A 21,629-nucleotide genomic window follows, 5' to 3' on the forward strand; every position below is an offset into this window, starting at 1 on the left:
AAAATATACCACTCAACAGTGGAAACACGGACAAAGTGGCACACATCTTCTCCCTAGGTATTAATTAATGTCTGCTTGTGGGTTTATTGATTTCCTTAAAGGTGACCAATGAAATGATATTCATTAATGAATTTTGAGGCACACTGTTTGTTTAGGCCAGTAGAATTCTGTCACATTGCCTACATCTAAGCCAAAAATGAGCCTTTCTTTCTTCCGTGTAATCTTTTTCCTATGGATGAAACTTAGGTTAATGAGACTGACATTAAAACTGAGACACTACTTCGAATCCTAGGAATCATCATCACAAAGGACAAAATTGTGACAGTTCTTTACAACTGTTATGTTTCCTGTGGTTAGGCTTCCCTCATTTTTACAGTGAATTATAAATAAATTATAACCTTTGTTCATGTAAGAACAATATATGTGATGTTTTTCTTTTTTCATCTTTTATTTGGCATTTTTTTTAAAAAAGTATTCTTCGAAGATTTTAATTCTGGTGTAGTTATGCTTCATTTAATGGATATTCCTCCTGATTGTTTCAGGAAGGATGGAAATAAGAATTTTTTAATACTTTTAAATATGATAGTTTAATAATATATCCCTTAACAATGAACGTTTGAAAAAATGAAGAATGTTTGGTCACTTAAAAGTTGATAAAAACAAGAGTTTATTTATACTTAATTTGTTTTTCTAATATTTTTTTTCATACTTGGTGTAAAGTTATTTTAAGAGTTCCTCTATTTATTCCTAATTGGTATAAAGTTATTTTAAGAGTTCTTCTGTTTATTCCTACAAATATTTTTCTGGGGATTTATTCTTTTCAAAAATCTGCTTAAATGCTTGGTGAATGTGACACAGTACTAGTTTTTTTCTTTGAGTAGTGCAGTGTTTTGAATGAGATTTTTAGTTGTAAAGATGTACAGACTTCATTTGTTGTTCTACTTTAATGTGGGTAAGAAATAAAAACACAGCTTTTTCCAAGTTACAATTTATATGCGGTTTACATTAAAAAATCTTAGCAAGCAGATTTAAAAAATTTAACCTTATTCTGCTTTTAAGGAAGTGAGAGTACTTTTTCTGCTCTTTCGACTCAGTGCTTTCTGAAATATGGCATAGTATCTAGGATATGGATATAGCTTTATGTGAAACCTACCATAGAAGAAAGGAAGAAAACATTTTACATCACACTGAAGAACTGGAGAGAACCAGACTACCCAGTGTCTTATATTGATTAGACTTCTGAGTATCTCAGATTCAGATAGAAATGATTACAAGTTTATCCTTTACTGTTGAAAGTGAAAGTGTTAATCACTCAGTCACGTCTGATTCTTTGCAACCCCATGGATTGTGGCCTGCCAGACTCCTTTGTCCTTAAAATTCTCTAGGCAAGAATACGGGAATGGGTTGCCATTTCCTCCTCTAGGGGATCTTCCCTACCCAGGGATCGAACCTGCATCTCCTGTGGCTCCTACTTTGGCAGGCATTCTTTACCACTGAACCAGCTGGGAAGTCCCCGTTACTGCTGAAATGATGTCTAAAAAGCCTTGTGCGTGTTTACCAAGTGCTGTGTACCTTTAGACATTTAAATTTAAACCTGAACAGGCCTAGAAATCATATTGACCCACCCATTCATTTCATAAATGAGAACATTGAAGACTAAGTGATATTCTTACGGTATTAAATAACCCGTGGCAGAAATAAGACTAGATAAGACATTATTTAGTAGTTGTTTCTGGATAAGAACAGAGTAGGAAGAGCAGGATCTAATTATTTAAGGTGTCTTATTTTTGTAACTTTGCATGTGACAGAATTTTTTTTCTTTGTAAATGTATTATTAGAGTGTCTTCTACTAGATACTAGAGGTGGTACTCAGGTAAGTAATATATATGAACTTCCCTTAGACTTTTCAGGGACTATTTCATTGATAGGTGTTTTTCTTCTGTTCAGTGTTTACAGGCATTGGAGTTTTTACATGCTAATCAAGTGATCCACAGAGACATCAAAAGTGACAATGTGCTTTTGGGCATGGAAGGATCTGTTAAACTTAGTGAGTAACAAGTGAACAGATAACATTTATGTTACTTATAATTTTCTGCCTTTTGTTTAAGTAAAAACTCTTTCCTGCTATTAACATTTTTATGACAATACATGGAGTGGGGGAGAATAGTAGTAAAAAGATACGGACCTTCAGCTGGACAGCTTGAGTTTAAATAGTGGATCTACTACTACTTGCTGAATAATTTGGGGTGGAATTATGTAATCTGTTTATGTTTGTTTCCTCATTTGTATGATAAGGAAAATAATAGTACCTATCTCAGAGAATTCTTCTGAGTACCAAAAATGGAAAACACTGAGGAGCAGTGCCTGGTACTATTGTAATGTTGGTGCTGTCTCCCAAACATAAACTTGGATTTGTCTCTGCTACCTGTTGGGGTTGATTTTTCTCATTATGCTGTTCGTCTTTCTTTGAATTTGGTAGATGGTGGTCTAATTAGGAGAGGCCTGTGTGACCCAGACGTCAGAGATGACATTTTTAGGGAGAAAATCGTCTGTAAACCCCTTTCCCTAATTGTCTTCTGTATCAGACATGATAGAGTCATGGGGGAAAAAAAAACTCTCTTCCTCTGCTGCCTATAATCTCAGTTCCAACCATGCCTTCTGGAGGATTCAAGAACTTCTGCTGAAGTTTCTCCAACTATGCAAAATGCAAGACATTTCTTGGATCAGGAGACCAAAAACTATTTCTTCTGTTTGCCTAGAGAATTTGGCTCCTTTTTCAACATCTCTTTTTAAAAATAGATTCTTCAGGGCCTTCCCTGATGGTCCAGTGGTTAAGACTCTGCACTTAAAATGTAGGGGGTATGAGTTCAATCCCTGGTTGGGGAACTAAGATCCCATAAGCTCTGTAGTCCAGCCAAAAAGTGGGAAAAAAAAATCCTTCAGAGGTTATTCAACTGCAAGAATGAGGATTTAGTTTCTATTTGGTGGTCAAAATATATAGTTAATAATTGTAATTTTCATGGGAAAGCTAGAAATTGATATTCTCATACATTTTTGGTGGATATACAGGTAAACTAAATTTGACCTTTTTGGATAATATTTCACCCTGGCTCTGCCACTCACTAGATCAATGATCTTGGTGTTCCTCAGTTTCGCCATTTGTAAAATGGAAGTCATAATAATAAATGTACCTATTATAAAGTTATAATGTGGTATGTTTTTTCTTATGAGGTACTTGAAACAGTTTTATAAGCACTCATTTTAGCTATAAATGTTATGATTTGACCTAACAATTGCTTTTTAAGACTGTCTGCTATAGAACTGCTGAACATATGCACAGCAATAAGTACAAAAATGTTCTCTGCAACCTTGTAAAGAAAAACCAACAATATCTGAAATAATCTAGTAGTACAGAAATGGTTAAAAACATTATGGTATTTTTATGTTCTGTAAAGTTGTGTAGTTAGAATAATAAGGTAGGTTAGTATAGTAATGCAGAAAGATCTCTAAAAATAGTTGTAAAAAGCAATTTACAAAGTATCCTAAGTAAAATATTTAAGTAAAATAAACCAATCAGTTTGTAGATATTTTTTGTATATTTGGAAATGCGTAACAGAAGTCCAGAACTTACAGTCCTAAATGTTAACAGTATTTACACCTGGAATAGAATGAGTTTAACAGTAGAAGGAAGGAAACGGTTCTAGATTCTTATCTTGACTTTCCTACTGAATTAACGCTGGGTTCTAAATTAGGTATCCTGCTCCTCAGTTATAAAATGAGGTGGTTGGAATAGAGTAATGCTGGTGAAGACCTTGTGGGTACAGTTGCACTTAAATGTGTTCTTTTTCTGGGCTCTCTTGCTGACTCATATGCTTCTTATTAATTCTAGCTTCTGTTTTTGTTCTTCAAAAGTAGTGTCCACTTCCTGACCTTTGCCTGATTGACAGTGGACACAGTTTTGGTGTCCAGCTTTGGTTACTTTTTCTTTTAGATCTTTTTCAACTTTTTTATTAAAAGTTTTAGGATAAAATTAATTGTTTAGAATAAAAACCTTCCTAATAATTTACCTTCTTCTTTTGGGAAGTAAAAGTTAAAAAGTGAGAGTGTATAATTTCAAAATATCTGTAAGCCCATTCTGGTTTACTTTATTAATACATTCTTAAAAACTAAGAGACTGAATACTTAAATATAATTCGTTAAGTCATATAAAGTAAACTCCTAAAACAACCCATGGACACCATTAACTCAAGATGTTTTGTATCTTTTTTTTTGTTTTGTAGCTGACTTTGGTTTCTGTGCCCAGATCACCCCTGAGCAGAGTAAGCGGAGTACCATGGTTGGAACGCCATACTGGATGGCACCAGAGGTGGTTACACGGAAAGCTTATGGCCCCAAAGTAGACATCTGGTCTCTGGGTATCATGGCTATTGAGATGGTAGAAGGAGAGCCTCCATACCTCAATGAAAATCCTTTGAGGGTAAGACCAATTAAACACTAAACTTAATTTCAGAAAATAATTTTCTTTGAATCATTAATTTAGAACTTGCATATTCTAGGCACTGGCCAAGGATTTAGGATACAAAATTGATTAAAAACAACAACAACAACAACAAACCCCAAAAAAGCCCAGACTCTTCTCTCACTCTATATCTAGAAAGTATTTGCTTCTGAGTTATTGAGTTGAATGTGTTAGGTTAAAGAGTTTGTAATTTTTTGATAAGCTATATTATTTCTTAAATTTGCACATAAATAATAATTTGCTCAGTTTTCTGTAGAGTTAAGAGACTCTAGATACAACCTTCAGGTTATTGACTTTGAACTTTGGCCTCTGTACCCCCAGGTACAAAGAGGAAAGCAGGATCCCATCTTTGAGGAGGCTGGGTAGATGGCAGTGTTAAAGCCACATTCAGACAAAGAGTGAGGGTCCCCAGAAACAGATGAAGTCAGTAGACTTTAAACGGTTTCATGTTCCAGCAGCTGAGGTAGAGTTCCAACTTTCCTTCTTTCTCTCTTTTTCCCTTCCTGTCTTTCCTCCCTTTCTCCTTTTCTCCCTTCTCCTCCTCCCACCCACCCTCCCTCCCCTCTTTCTTTCCTTCTTTTACATTACCATATATAACTCCGTATCAGTAGTTATTAAGAAAATGCAAATCAGAACCTCAATAAAATCACTTCATGCCTACTAGAATGACTGTAATAAAAAAGGCAGAAAATGATAAGTATTGGTGAGAATCTGGAGAAACCGGAACCCTCATGCATTGCCAGTGGGAATGTAAAATGATACAGCACTTTAGAAAACAGTTGGACAGTTTCTTTAAAAATTGACATTGAGTTACCATGTAACTTGGCAGTTAATCTGCTAGGTAAATAACCAAGAGAATTAAAAGTATATATTCACCCAAGAACTTGTCCAGAAATGTTCATAGCAGCATTATTCATAATAGCCAAAAGGTGGAAATGTCTGTCACCTAATGAGTGAATAAACAAAAGTAGTATATCCATACAGTAGAATGTTATTTAGCCTTAATAAAGGGAAAGATGTACAGATACATGCAGCATTGAACCTTGAAGGCATTATGATAAGTGAAAGAAGTCAGATATAAAAGATTACATATTGTCGGATTCCCTTTACAGTTCATTGATTACTCATTTGTGGTAGGGTGGTTAGGTTCTATAAAACAGCAAACACTGAATTAACAAATACTGAACCATTGCTTCTAGAGGAAGTCACATTTTTGTCAACTGATCAGTACCTCACCTTGCTTTATATCTATTTCTGTTTAAATACACTTTATTTAATATATATTGATGATTCAGTCATGTTAGACTTACAGCCACTGTAACTCATGCTTGAATTTGGCTTATCAAACCAGTACATTTTCTCCATAAGGCACATCATAGCCTTCTTGCCCTTAGGAATGCTGAACAGTATGCTGCTTTTAACCTCTGCAGATGTTTATAGATGACCACAGAAGCACTGAGCGTATTGATTTGGAGGTTACAGATTAATTGTAGTGAACAGGTAAATTCACCTATATGGAATCCTCAAATAATGAGGATCAACCGACTATGAAGTCTCTGGAACAGGCACATCCATAGCAACAAGAGATTAGTGGTTTACAGCAACTGAAGAGAGGAGGAAATGTAATACATGTGAGTGTTCTTTTTGGAAGGATAAAAATATACTGCAATTAGACATTAGTGATAGCTGTATAGTCTTGCAAATATACTAAAGACCTTAAATTGTACATTTTAAAAGGGTGATGTGAATTACATCTCAATGAAGTAATTATTTTAAAGTTTTAAATTACCATACATGACTACAGACTTATTGCCAGAAATTAAAAAAATTTTTTTTCAAAATAAGTTGGACATGCTGTAAAATGAGCTACAGAGGCCAGTGTGATGGGTATATGTAGAAGGTGCTCTGTCGGGATTGTGTTGGATTTTGATGCTCATTTTCCTAGTGCTTTTCATCCTCTTGCAGAGATTCCAGTTCAACTGAGCAATTAAAGTACTTATATAGAAGTGATTAATTTTAAAACACTGCAGAACAGTTTTTAAAACCCCCAGACTGGTTCATTCATATGTTTGGCAAACACTGATTTGAGTACTTGCTCAAGACACAGATCAATAAGATGCTATGCAAGGTACAGTCTTAAAGAACCAACAAAAATTTCTGCCACTATAGAAGGAGGAGAAAGACAATTTTTAAAATAGAAATAATATGTAATATGTTAAATGATGGGCACTTAAGTACTGGGGCTGGTAGGCAGAGAGTCAAGTGTCCAGTTTCCGAAGAGTGGTTGCGGAGACTTCACTGAGGAAGCATTTGAACATAGGAAATAAGAGAGTGATACTCAGTTACTTAAGGGAGGAACATTTCCATCATGTGTAAAGGCCCTAAGCAGGAGCATTTCTTATGTATTCAAAGATCCTTAAGGATTCCAGCATAGCTAGCCTACAGTTGAGTACACAGCAGAAGAAAAAAGGTGGATCAGTTAAGACATGAAGCCAACTGTGGTACCGTAGGCCTTTGAAGAATTTTGGCTTCTGCACAAGTAAGACGAGGAGACTGTTGGAGAGTATTGAATAGAGAGCTGAAAGTGATCTTCCTTCTGTTTTAACAGGATCACTCTTAGATTTTGATGGGATTACTTTGTTGAGAAGAGATTCTCAAGAGAGGCAAAGGCAGAAGCAGGAAGACCAGTTAGGAGGCTGATGCAGTGATCCAGGCAAGAAATGATGATAGCTGAGACCTGAATGGTGTTGGGGGAGGCTGGAAAAAGTAGTTGGATTCTGAATGTATTTTGAAAGGAGACCCTACATGACAGAGAGGGAGAGATGCCCCTAGGAGTTTGGCCTAAGCAATTGGAGTGATGAAACTGAGGTTCTCCTTGGCTGAAATGGAGAAGACTGCAAGTAGAGAAGAGAAGTGGAGGTGGCAGGTGCCAGATCAGGAAGTAACATTTTTAACTTGTTTTGGACATGTTAGGTTTGAGGTGCCTATTAAGATATCCAAGTGTCCGTGTGGATATATTGAATAGGCTGTTGAATGTGGAAATCTGGGATCCAGGATAGAAATATAAAATTGTTAGCTGTAGAATTTTTTAAAGCTCTGAGATCAGGTCACCAGGTCTAACGGGCATAGACAGACAATAGAAGAGATATGGCTTGCATCCTGAGGCGCTGCATAGTTAAGCATTGATCCTAGTTTTTTAGGATATATTCAACTTCAGGTCAGTTGCTCAGTTGTGTCCGACTCTTTGCGACCCCATGAATTGCAACATGCCAGGCCTTCCAGTCCATCACCAACTCCCAGAGTTCACTCAAACTCACGTCCATCGAGTTGGTGATGCCATCCAGCCATCTTATCAACTTTTTTTGGAAGTGCTACATCTGTATTTATAAGTTAATTAGTTGTTGTTCAGTCACTCAGTCATGTCCAACTCTTTGCAGCCCCATGGACTGCAGCATATCAGACTTCCCTGTACTTCACCATCTCCTGGAGTTTGCTCAAATTCATGTCCATTGAGTCAGTGATACTATCCAACCATCTCGTCCTCTGTTATCCCCTTCTCCTCCTGCCCTCAATCTTTCCCAGCATCAGGCTGTTTTTTAATGAGTTGTCTCTTCACATCAGGTAGCCAAAGTATTGGAATTTCAGCTTCAGCATCTGGCCTTCCAATGAATATTCAGGGTTGATTTCCTTTAGGATTGACTGGTTTGATCTCCTTGCTGTCCAAGGGACTCTCAAGAGTCTTCTCCAGCAGCACAGTTCAAAAGCAGTAAGCACTGAAATAATCAAGTCAGAGTATACCAGGCAGTTTAAAAAAGCAGAAAAATACAACCCATAATGAGGGGAAAATCAATCTATTGAAACCACCCCAGAACTGACACAGATAAAAGAATTCATGTACAAGATCATTAAAATAATTTTATTTATTTATTTATTTTTAATATTTCTGTTAGAAATATTCATGGTAAAAAAGGTACATGATGATTGTAAACAGCTTTGCATCAATCAATGTAGGTTCAGGTCAGGTGTTGGTGTCAAATGGGTTAAAACAATATTTTGGGAAATGAGAACCTGTACCTTCCTCTGCTGCTGCTAAGTCACTTCAGTTGTGTCTCTGTGTGACCCCATAGACGGCAGCCCACCAGGCTCCCCCATCCCTGGGATTCTCCAGGCAAGAACACTGGAGTGGGTTGCCATTTCCTTCTCCAGTGCATGAAAGTGAAAAGTGAAGTTGCTCAGTCATGTCCAACCCTCAGCAACCCCATGCGCTGCAGCCTACCAGGCTCCTCCGTCCATGGGATTTTCCAGGCAGGAGTACTGGAGTGGGGTGCCATTGCCTTCTCCAGTAAAATAATTTTAATAGTTGCATTCCAGATGTTAAAAGAGTTAAGTAGAGACATTTGAAAGTTTTTTTTTTTTAATTCAAATCTAACTTTTAGGTAGTAACTAGAGAGTTTGAGATTGTATTAATGGCAGATAATATAATATAGATTCGTGATTTAATGATCATAGATGTAATAATAAACTTAATATGAAAAATAAGGACTGAAATGAATTTCTTAAAAAATGAAATAGTATCAATGAGCTGTGAGACAACTTTAGGTGTTCTCATATGTGTTCGATATAAGTTACAAAGCTTTAAAACAAAAAACCAGTCAACCAAGAAATCTACAGCCAATAATCTTGTAAAAACTAAGGTAAAATAAAGGTTTTCTCAGACATACAGAAATTGAAAGAATTTATCACCAGTGGATATATTAAAGGAAGTCTTTTAAGCAGAAAGAAAAAGATAATGTGGTTCCACACAAGGAAATGAAGAGCACGAGAAGTAGTAACTATGTTGCTATATATGTACAATATTTTTCTTGTCTAAGTATCTTAAAAAAATAAAACAGTGACAGAAGGAAAGAGCCTATGTGTATGTAAAACGACAAAAGTGATCAACTAAATATGGCAGAAGAGACAAATCTCACATTCAGAAGAATTCCGAATAAAGTATGAAGATATTCCACCTCAAAGGAGATGGAGCCCAAGTCCCCTTTCCTTAAGTGTAGGCTGCAAACAGAATTTCCTTCCAAGGAGCACAGTTTGAAAATGGGGAGAAAGGAATAACGTTCCAGTGGAGAAAGCTGACAAACATTACCTAAACCAGGCTTAGATCAACTCAGTATCACCAGTGGTAAATCATGCTGATAGTATATACCTTTAATATGATGTCATGAAAATGGCACTCTTTTTTAAAATTAGTTTACTGATTGATGTATTTTTTTCTGTGCTGGGTCTTCGCTGCTGCCCAGGCTTTTCTCTAGTTGCAGTGAACAGGGACTGCTCTCTAGTTGTAGTGAGTGGGCTTCTCATTGCAGTGGCTTCTCTTGTTGCGGAGCACAGGCTCTAGGGTGCGCAGGCTTCAACAGTTGCTGCTCCCAGGCTCTAAAGTACAGTCTCAGTAGTTGTGGCACATGGGCTTAGTTGCTCAGCGGCACGTGGGATATTCCCAGACTATCCAGGGATATTCCTGGACTGTCCCAGACACAGGGATTGAACCTGTTTCCTGCATTGGCAGGCGGATTCTTTACCACTGAGCCACCAGGGAAGCCCTGGCACTCTTTAACTTTGATCTTCTTCCCCAAAAGCCATAATCTCAGTCTAATCATGAGAGAAAAATAAAGAAAAATTCCAGTAGAGAGGCATCATACAATATAAAACCTGACCAGTACTCCTCCAAACTATCAAAGTTGTCAAAAAGAAAGTGAGGAATTGCTGTAGCCAAGAGGAGCCTTGGAACACATGACAACTGAATGTAATGTTTGGTGTCTTGAAACAGAGACAGGAGAGGGGGAGAGTGAGTGAAACAGGGATGTCTAATGTGAATGCTGGAAGCCCTAAGGGCCCCTGTGAGGTTACTGATGCCAGTAGCAGGGGTATATCTTTTTCCTCCCCCATACTTAGCTGCATAGGTATAGGCAAGATGTAGGCAGAAGTTTAACCATGTTTAGCCAAGTGAATACTATGAAGTGTGAGAAGGTCAAAGAAGTGATCATGTGAAAGGGATGATAGACACTGGAAAATCAGTGAGAATTTAAGTCCATTGGAGTCAAAGAATTGCTGGCATTGGGGAGCTAGGAGTGAAAAAGGTAGGAAGTGGAGTACAATTGAGATTCAATAGTTGCAGTTACTGGTACTGATGTTATAGCATGTGACCATGGGATGTGTGTGGCGGAGGCAGGTGAACGGACAAGAACATCAAAGAAGACTGGTCGGAACCGTAACAAGCATCTTTGTATACTGACATTGCCATGAATATGAGTCATGTTAGAGTTAATAACAGTGTAACACGTGTTTGGGAGATGTTTAAAACAAGGAAAAGTAGATATGAGTTTGAAAGCCCAGAAATTGCAGAGTAGGAGGGAGAGAGCTCAAAGAGGCAGTGAGTAGCCAAAGGAACACTGGTCTCCAGGCTCAGGTGTGTAAGTACAGAGGTGTGGAGAGCACTGTGGGTGAGGCCCAGTCCTCCTGGAAGAGCCAGGCCTCAATAAGAAAAGTATTTGGGGTTGAGGCAGAGGGGCAGGGAGAACTATATGAAAAAATTTGACCCAGAAAGGGAAATATGCTGAACCAAATGGGTATTAGAATGGGGAAACTGAGGAATGACTGGGAGACCTGGGCTGCTTATAATCACTAATATGAATGAAGATAAGGAGTATAATAAGATTTACCCTAAAATGGAGAAAACGTTACTAAGTATTTGGAGAGGAGAAGTACCTAATGCAACTGCTTTTTTTTTCTTTCCAATTTATTTATTTTTTTAATTGAAGGATAATTGCTTTTCAGAATTTCATTGTTTTCTGTCAGACAGCAACATGAATCAACCATAGGTATGGGCTTCCCTCTTAATCCTTTTTGATGAAAGTGTAGAAGCTCATAACAGTGTTACGATCTTAACTTGAAAATAACTGCTAGCTCAGAGATTATTTCTTAGAATGAAATTTTTAAATGAAAATTTGGAAAGAAATGTCATGTAAAGAGAAATGAACTTAGGTAACAAGGAAATGGACGCCCTCGTATACTGATTGTGTCAACTGATATCCTTTTTTTGATGGCGTTTTGGTAATACAACAGAATCTTTAAATAATTCAGTAGAATATCTAGGTGACCTTGGGTTGATACTTTATCCAAAGTATGATCCGTGAAATAATAAATTGTGCTTCATTAAAATTGGAATAATCTTCTCTGAGAAAGACGTTATTAAGAGAATGAAATGACCAGTCACAAATATGGAAAATATATCCAAATATTTCTAAAATGCATATCTGTTAAAAAGAGTGTTATCCAAAATGTACAAACAACTCTTAGAATTCAACAAGGAAAACATCCTAATATAAAAATAGTGAAAGATTTGAACAAAGAGCTCATCAAAGAATATCCACGTGTGGCAAACAAGTCAGGTAAAAAGATGTTCAACATCATATCACTCAGTTCAGTTCAGTTCAGTTGCTCAGTCGTGTCCGACTCTTTGCGACCCCATGAATCTCAGCATGCCAGGCCTCCCTGTCCATCACCAACTCCCCGAGTTCACTCAGATTCACGTCCATCGAGTCAGTGATGCCATCCAGCCATCTCATCCTCTGTCGTCCCCTTCTCCTCCTGCCCCCAATCCCTCCCAGCATCAGAATCTTTTCCAATGAGTCAACTCTTCGTGTGAGGTGGCCAAAGTACTGGAGTTTCAGCTTTAGCATCATTCCTTCCAAAGAACACCCAGGGCTGAGCTCCTTCAGAATGGACTGGTTGGATCTCCTTGTAGTCCAAGGGACTCTCAAGAGTCTTCTCCAACACCACAGTTCAAAAGCATCCATTCTTCGGCACTCAGCTTTCTTCACAGTCCAACTCTCGCATCCGTACATGACCACTGGAGAAACCATAGCCTTGACTAGACGGACCTTTGTTGGCAAAGTAATGTCTCTGCTTTTCAGTATGCTATCTAGGTTGGTCATACCTTTTCTTCCAAGGAGTAAGCATCTTTTAATTTCATGGCTGCAATCACCATCTGCAGTGATTTTGGAGCCCAAAAAGATAAAGTCTGACACTGTTTCCCCATCTATTTTCCATGAAGTGATGGGACCAGATGCCATGATCTTTGTTTTCTGAATGTTCAGCTTTAAGACAACTTTTTCACTCTCCTCTTTCACTTTCATCAAGAGGCTTTTTAGTTCCTCTTCACTTTCTGCCATAAGGGTGGTGTCATCTGCATATCTGAGGTTATTGATATTTCTCCCGGCAATCTTGATTCCAGCTTGTGCTTCTTCCAGCCCATTGTTTCTCATGATGTACTCTGCATATAAGTTAAATAAGCAGGGTGACAATATACAGCCTTGACGTACTTCTTTTCCTATTTGGAACCAGTCTGTTGTTCCATGTCCAGTTCCAACTGTTGCTTCCTGACCTGCATATATCCATTAGTGAGTTGCTAATGAATTAAATGTGACTTCCCTGGTGGCCCAGATGGTAAAGCGTCTGCCTACAATGCCGGAGACCCAGGTTCCATTCCTTGGTTGGGAAGATCCTCTGGGGAAGGAAATGGCAACCCACTCCAGTACTCTTGCCTGGAAAATCCCATGGACAGAGAAGTGTGGTAGGCTACAGTCCATGGGGTCACAAAGAGTTGGACACGACTGAGCGACTTCACTTTCACTTTCAATGAACTAAAACAAAAATGAGATAGCACTACAGACGTGACAGAATGGCCTAAAATTCACACATCATTATCTTACGGATTCCATAATTTATATTAGGGTTCGCTCTTGATGTCATATATCCTATGGATTTGAACAAATGTATACTGAATAATGTGTCCTTTATTAAAGTATCTTAAAGAGTATTTTCACTGCTTTAAAAATCCTGTGTTCCATCTGTTTATCTATAGTTATACAGATGTAGCTAGTTTAAAATTTTTTAGAAAAGATTTCAACAAATCTCATTGTTTTAAACTGTTGTATAACTTGGGGGAAAAATCTTAAGAAAGATAAATGAGATACTATTTGTTAATTGTAAAATTGTGGTCATTTTTCTTTATACCCTTATGTATTATAGTAGGTTTTTTTTTTTTTTTTTGCCAATGTGCATTTGTAATCCAAAAAAAAAGAAAAGGGTGAAGATAATTTTGAAAAAGAAGTCAGGGAAATATAACATCTAAATATAAAGTTAAAAATATTTAACCAAAATGGGTAGAAATAAGAACATTACTTTAGTGTATATGGCAGTTGTCTTTAAGTAACTTTTAAAGTACTCTCTCACTTTGTTGAACTATCTCAAGTATGTCAAAATTATTCTTGTGTTTTTAGGCCTTGTACCTGATAGCAACTAATGGAACCCCAGAACTTCAGAATCCAGAGAAGCTTTCCCCAATATTTCGGGATTTCTTAAATCGATGTTTGGAAATGGATGTGGAGAAAAGGGGTTCAGCCAGAGAATTGTTACAGGTGAGTTTGGAAATAAAACTATTTGGGGGGAAGTTGTCTTTTTTGAATAGCCCCAGAAAGTTTTCATAGGGTTAATAAGTATATTTCACTGTTCTTCTATCACCAGCAGCATGGCAGCTGCTGAATTTTTGGATTTTATCTGCTGGGAATAAATATCCATAACACTGGAATAGTAATATGAGTTTTTACATATTACCAGTTTTCACACCAGTTCATTGCAGTTATGGGTATCTGAATCATTTAACTGAGTTTTTGTAGTACTGGAAGAACTAAAAAGAATACACTTTCAACCATAAAAGTGATGTATTGATTATGTTGATTTTTATATAGGTGTTGAAATATTTGTTAAATAAATTATGATCTATAAAATACTCTTTAGGGCTTACTTGAAAAAAAATATTTAGCTTCTGTGACATTTACACATTCATTTCTTCCTGCTCTTTCTGGCAGCATCCCTTCCTGAAACTGGCCAAGCCATTATCCAGCTTGACACCACTGATTATGGCAGCTAAAGAAGCAATGAAGAGTAACCGTTAACATCATTGCCATGGCCTCATATTCTTTTTTCCATTTTCTAAAAGAAGTCTTTTAATATATGAAAATTATTATTCTTTTGGGGTTTAAAGAAATGGTCTGCATAACCTGGAGAAAAAAAAAATAAACTACTACTTCCTGAAGACAACCAAGAAAAAATTGCAAAACAGAATGACAACTTTAGGGTCCAAAAGGAATTGTGGACTGAATCACTAGCCTTACGTCTTTGTGCAGAAAGCCCGTCAGGGCCATTTATCATGCTTGAGATTTGCATTTTATTTTTCTGATATCATTATAATAGATCCCATTCATTGTCCCTTTTGGGGTGTTTTCAATACTTGAATGGCAGATTTGAGTTTTTCAGAGTATTTGTTTTATCTGCTAGTCTTCTTTTCTCTCTTCTTCATAGCTTTCTTTTTCCTTGACTTTCTCCTTTTGAATTGCTTTAAGAAGTGTTTCTTATGCCTAAATTGGAGGCAAGTGTGATGGAAATTATGTAGCTCCTCATATTGGCAAAGGAACTCCGTATGGTTTAACTTTGTATAGAAGTTAGAACCAGCTATAGTTACATGTAATATTTCAGTTTAGAATTTGAGGTGAAGGGAAGAAAAGTATGTGATTTTTACCTTTTTTTTTAGCAAATGTGAAAGAGTCAGTTTTAGAAATTTCATGGTAGTGAGTTGTTTGGCATTTGTTACATGTATAGAGAGAAGACTAATAATCTATATTTATAACTAAATCATTGAAACAAAAAAAAAGAATCCCATTGACTATACATTCTTAGAGGGTTTTTTTTTTTTTTCTTTCCCGTGTCCTCAGACTCTGCTTTAGGACTTTGTGCCACTACTTTCCTCTTCCCTCTTTTTTTCCCCCCTTCATTTTGGAAATAAGTTTCTGTATATGTTGTAAGTTTAGCTAGTTTGTTTGTTTTTTAATTAACCCTCTCTCACCCTACTCCTCCCTCTCCCTTCCCATGGCAAATAATATAATAACCATTGAATTTTAAAATTTAAAACTTAACTATTTTTTTCCATTTAAAGGTGAAAAATATTTGGAGTTAACAGAGACAAAGTGAGAGACTTGAACCTTGGTGAGCTCTAAAATAATTAGATAAGATTATATTCATGGAAGAGAAATATTAGTTACTTAGAGATGCAGCTTCTGACCAGTAAACTGGAGAGATTTGTGATAAACATTGTTCCCAACCCATTATCAGCATTCTACTGTCTGTGAGAACTTAAGTGACAAAGTGCTTCTTAGTAAATTCATGGGTCATTTGAGATGTTGAGTTACTTTTGATTTTTTTCAAATAAGTAAATAATATTCATGTAAAAAACTGGAGAAAGAAGGAATAATGAAATGTGCTTGTTAATAACAATACTGTTTTTATTTTAAAGATTTAAAAAAGGTCTGTGACCTGTAGCATTAATTATTAGAGTGCCCACTCTTCTCCCTTCCTCTCCTGTCCTCTTCTCTGGTCATTTCAATTGTTTGACTTTTGAAGGCAGTATTTCCCTTCTGACATGGCAAGAGCCATGTAAAAGAGAAAAATCTTTGGTTTGGTTCTGGCTTTTTATTCCCACCATTCTCTCATAATTGACTTCACACCTACTTGCCATCCTGCAATAGTATGAATTGTGAATAAAAATAATTTTGATGTTTTGAAGTGCATTAGGAGAACTAATAGAGTTTTATTTCCTATCATTCCCACCATATTTGTGTTAAGATATAGGTATAAGGATAGAAATGGCTGGTGGTTGTTTTTTTTTTTTAAATTGGTAATGCAATGTTGGAAGGTTACACAAAAACAGTGAAATAATTCATGGAATTTGTATCTAAAGCACTTAATGGTCTCTGTTTTCAGTTTGATTGTTGATTTTATTTTTCTCTGGATTATATTGGCCTTTTGCAGCTATTACTAAATTACAGAAAAAGCTGGTTTATCTGGTGGAAAGCTACAGTGTCTCTTGAGTTCCAGATTTGGACATTCTTTGTAAATAGTTGTCTGGATGGATTATAATAAAGAAGATGCTACCAGTGAAATAGAAAACCAACTAAATGACACAAGACTGTGATCCTCATGACCACTCTAGAAGGCACTTGTATACATAAATCATAAAGACCATATTAATTGGATGCAGTGCCAGTGCCCCGTTTTTTTGCCTGTGACTCAACAAAGATCTTTTCAGTTTATAAAAGCAGTTTGGGTTTGTATTTACAACTTCTCTAATGGTTACCTGCATGTCCATTGCTGGCAACGGACTTTATCATTAAAACCTGACTCCTAGGTTAAGGGAGCTACACTGTGGTTTATTCTTTACTTACTTGGATAAACTAACTTGTAATAGAAATATACTTTGGTTAATTCTGAACTGTGTCATTTTTGAATAATCTTAATCCTAAAAGCAATACAGAATTGTGATTTATTAATTTTAAATTAAAATGTTCACATCTTGTTGCAAGAAAAATTATATCTGAATCAAGATTCATGGTTTTTTCTTAATAACTGCCTTTTGTATTTACCCTTTTTGTCATTACTTTAGAATGAAAATTCTCATTTAAATCTAAAAATTATCTTAGTAGTCTTCTTTGTTGTTAAGACAATATTACTATAGTATTTATTATATTTCAGACTCTCTGGCAGTCTAAAAGTTTCTTTTTCCTCCTGTTCCTTTTGCTGCTTTTAGGGACAGTTAAATCTGGGAAACCATGAAAATATTGAATATTTTATCCTACCTAGAATAGTAAAAAAAACAAGTAGACTGATTGTGCTAGCATCAGAAACTAAGGCTAACACAACTGTCTTTTATGTGTTGAGTGCCTGGCACGTAATATAAATTCTCTTTCCCTCAATATATAAATATTAAGCTGCTTAAGATGTATCTAGTTACCACAGTCCTAAATGACCCTGTGCCTTTAATGAGCAATTTAAAACTACCTATGAGTATTTCTTTGTAGGGCTCACATAAATGCATATTTGTTTATATATACTGTATTCTAGTTTGGAGTAATTCTAGATCTGATCAGACAGTGGCTCTAATTAGAACAAAATGGGTGCTTAAAAATTTTGCATTAGTTTTTTAGTCTAAAAATTTTAAAACATACTGAGATTCATATCAAGTGAAATGTCTAAAATCATTATAGAATATAGCTGAAGTCCTCAACTTCTTTGAGGTTTTTTATAGTGAAATTCATAGTAATATAAAAAGCTGATTGTCTTCCTTGTCTCAACTGCTCCCACAATAGAGAAACAGTTAAAATCAGTTTTTCCCCACAGGTATATGAATATGTGTAAGAAAGGGAAAAAGAAAATACACACACAGATTTTATTTCTCACTAACACATTTATTGACCACACTGACAAAGACGCCGTGGTAAATATTGTGAGGATTACAAAGGAGAACTGAGCACCGGCCTGGCCTTGAGAGAACTGAAGTCTTTCTCACTCACAATTCTAGAATGTTGCCAAATGGAGAGAAAAAATGTATGATAATTTTGTCAAGCATACTTTCATTCTGTGTTAAGCAGAGAATTAACTTTGAAACTGAACATCTTTGGTAGGAATGTCTTGTGGGTGTTTTTTTTTTTTTTTTTTTTTTTTTTTGGTAGCTAGAAATGGAATTAAGTGAAAGTAACTTGTTTTCTGTTTTGTCTTCAAATTTTATATTGACTTATTTTTAATTTAATCCCATTCAATTATTTAATTGTTACATTGACATTAACTGCTGTATTTGATGACCTTGTTCAATAATTTTGTTCTTTCAGGGCTAGAAATAAACTTTTTAACGTTCATTTTCCCTTTCATAAACTTTAATTCTTTCTTAAGATTAGAGTAGCTTAAAAGAATATATGTAATAGGTTTTCAAAGAACATTCTAGTATTTTTAAGGATGACTATTTTTTAAACGTGTCACAGCACTATGATTGTATTACAGAGCTCCAAATTTGAAAGATTTTCGGAAATCATTGAGTAATAAGCATGAGCCTCCCCTCTTCTAAATCAGGTTCAGAATAAATTTATTCAAAATGAAACGTGCAGTGTTCTAAGGCATCACTTCATTATACACATTTAATTTGAATGTTGGATATCCTAACATGGAGAACAGATGCATTATAGAGTTCAGGATGAAAAAACAAAATTGTATGTAAAAAAGTATGAGGATGTAGGCAATGACTGCTTAAAATATATTTGTTACATTATAAAACTTCTTAGTGCTATTCTGACATCTGTATTTCTTTAACTATGGCAAATGCTCAAAACGTTTGTCTAAGAAAAGTTTAAAAATGCCTGGGCGATTGATTTGATTGAAAAGCACTATTTGTAGGATGCTTTACTACTATTTTGAAATCTGTGACTTTTTAAAATTAGAGAATTATTTTTTATGCAAATCATTTTTAAATAAGCTTTATCTTTTGAAGAGGAGGAAGAGGAGTAGAATAATGAAGGGAAAGGTCTTTTTTAAGCCTCATTTTTTTTTTTAGGTTTTTAGCAAAATAATATGCATAGATAATCTTTAAGGAGAGTCATCATAAACAGTGCCAGTCCTCAGCTGTTAGCTTCCTCACTGCAGAATCCTGCTCCACAGAGGCATCTGCTTTTAACTTTTAACTGGTTTTAGCATGCATTAATTTTCAGATTTCTAAATTATATACTTATACTGGTATTTTTTGATATTTCTTCTAGAAGCTTCCTACTATTACAGTTGAGAATTTGATTACCATGCCATTTTCCCATTTTTACTCCCTATACTCTCCCAATTAAGAAGGGTGGCAAAATTTGATTAGTGGTCAGTTTTTAACCCAATACTATGTGGGAGTGTTGATCATTTGAGTAATTTATCATCACCATATGTCATTTCTTGTTCAGCTTTTTGCTTTTCTTATTGTCAATCTTGTCTTTCGTTTCCTTTGAAAGTTTCTATGTTCCCATCACTAAGTTTTTCCAGACTCATCGCAAAAGCCCTCTAAAGGCTGTTTTCTATGCAATTAAATGTCTCGGATAAGGACTGTTCCTTTTTCTGATTAGGGCTTCAGTTTGGTCTCTTGCTTTCCAGGCCTTCTGCCCTCTGGCATCTGAGACTGTTTCACTTTTCGACTGAATTTAGAATTTTTGTTTCCTCTTGCTTGGTTTATTCTTCATTTTGGAGAAGTACATCTTTCATTAGTGTCCTGAGGAAGAGTGCATATGGGTTAAGATTTTTAAGACCTTGCATGCAAGTCTGAAAATGTCTCAGATTTAATCGATAATATAGGATTTTAGGTTGGAAATCATCTTCCTAGAGAATTTTGAAGTCCCTACTTTATCTGTAAAACCTGCCATTTCTGATAACATCTTTTTATATAACTCATTTTCTGCCTCTTTGGAGTTTTTGTTCTGAAAATTTACCTTGAAACCTTGGAGAGGGTCTGTATGTTTAGCTTTTGGCGGGCCTTGTTGATAAAGACTAATTTTCTTCAGTTCTGGTGAATTCTTATATTATTTCTTTAATAATTGCCACATTTTCTCTGTGTTATTTCCTTCTGGCATTCCAGCATTAATCTCCTGTTTTTCTTATCTTTCTCTCCTGCTTTCTATCCCTTTGCCTTCTGTTTTTAACTTTCTGGGAGAATTTCCTTGATTTTATCTCTGACCCTTTTTTGAACATATATCACCTGTTGCTTCTTGTTTTAATTTTTTTCTCACCCACACTGTGCTGCTTGTGAGATTTTTTTTAGTTCTCCAACGAGGGCTGATCCTGGCCATGGCAATGAAAGCACCAAGTTCTAACCACTAGAGGGCCAGGGAGCTCCCTCCTGTTTTTAATTTCCAAAAGGTCATTTTTCCTTTCTGATCTTTTTATAGGTTTCTGATCTTGTTTCATAAATCCAGTATCCACCCCCGGTGTATTAAAGAGTTTTTCCTTACCTCAGATTGCCATAACAAAATATCATATACTGAGTGGCTTCAACAGCAGAAATTTATTTCTCACAGTCCCATAGACTTCAAAGTTGAAGATCAAGATGCTGGCAAAGTAAGTTTCATTGTGAGACTTTTTGCCCTGTAGGTGGCCATCATTTTGCTGTGTGCTCCCTGAACCCCATTCTGTGTATATACACTTGGAAAGAGTATATACTCTTCTTATAAGAACACTAATCTCATCATAAAATCTCACCCTCATGACCTCATCTAACTTTAGTGACCTCCCAAAGACCTCCATCTCCAAATTTCAATACAGTATGGGCTAGGGCTTCAGTATATGAATTCAGGGTCAGACACAAATATTCAAGCCAAAATAGGTCTTTTTTTTTAGAGGTTTTTTTTTTTCTTTCTTTCTTTTTTAATTATCTCTGGAATTGTTTACTCTTAAATATAACACTATCTGGAACTACACTAAACATTTCACATTGATTTTTCTTAATTCTCAGTGGGACTCTTGGTGCTGCCCACTACTCATTCATTTCACTCCTAGGTCTTTTTTTTTTTTCCCTTTCTCTTTTTTTCTCCAAACTGTCTATCACCTGACTCCCAACCCTTTTATCTCACCATCTCAACACTTAACTTCTCCCTTACAGCCAAAATTCTGTGGGTTTTTGTCTTTGTCTTCCTTTTGGTCTCAGTGAAAGATGTTTTCCCTCTTGGCGACCAGCCTCACCAGGGACCCATTGTCAGTATTCTGCCACCTCCTAGGTCTCCAAGCCACTTTGATCCTAACTCTGCTGTGCCTTTTACCTGTCCTTCTGTTCTGTCTAACCCTCAGCAAAAAAATGCATGCTGGAAAGAGGAGACCAGACTTGTTGTTTCTCTTCATTATCATTTTGCAGCTACCATCAGCATGTCTTTGAAACTACCCTTACCAGTGTCTCAGAATCACTGAATTTGCAATATTCTCAAAACATCAAAAAGATGACTTTCCTCGACAGGTAACTAATGTGCTTGCTGGTGTATTTGAGGATTTCCATGATTCCGCTCATTATCAGTCTTCCTTTGTACAAAGTAGAGGACTTTCATTCATCGATTTTTAAAAATGTTGTGACTAGATACTTATTTGAGGCTAAGGTTCAGAATGTGATGTAGGTGTAGCTTTGGTAAGCTTTTAATCAGTAGGATTATGTTTTCAGCACTGA

The 21,629-nt window shown here is 36.0% G+C and overlaps 1 protein-coding gene across 4 annotated transcripts in view; it reads left to right on the forward strand.

Annotated features, from left to right (window-relative positions):
- Positions 1-18,319, forward strand: part of PAK2 (p21 (RAC1) activated kinase 2) — a 97,593-nt gene extending 79,274 nt beyond the window's left edge. For all 4 annotated transcript variants that reach the window (XM_055568587.1, XM_055568588.1, XM_055568591.1 and 1 more), the window contains exons 12-15: positions 1,948-2,047; positions 4,281-4,477; positions 13,855-13,992; positions 14,443-18,319. In XM_055568587.1, coding sequence (XP_055424562.1) covers positions 1,948-2,047; positions 4,281-4,477; positions 13,855-13,992; positions 14,443-14,529 — 522 coding nt within the window. In that variant the 3' untranslated portion in view covers positions 14,530-18,319. The remainder of the gene's footprint in view (positions 1-1,947; positions 2,048-4,280; positions 4,478-13,854; positions 13,993-14,442) is intronic.
- Positions 18,320-21,629: the final 3,310 nt, after the last annotated feature.

The sequence above is a fragment of the Bubalus kerabau genome, chromosome 2 (assembly GCF_029407905.1).
Source record: "Bubalus kerabau isolate K-KA32 ecotype Philippines breed swamp buffalo chromosome 2, PCC_UOA_SB_1v2, whole genome shotgun sequence".
NCBI classification, from domain to species: domain Eukaryota; kingdom Metazoa; phylum Chordata; class Mammalia; order Artiodactyla; family Bovidae; genus Bubalus; species Bubalus kerabau.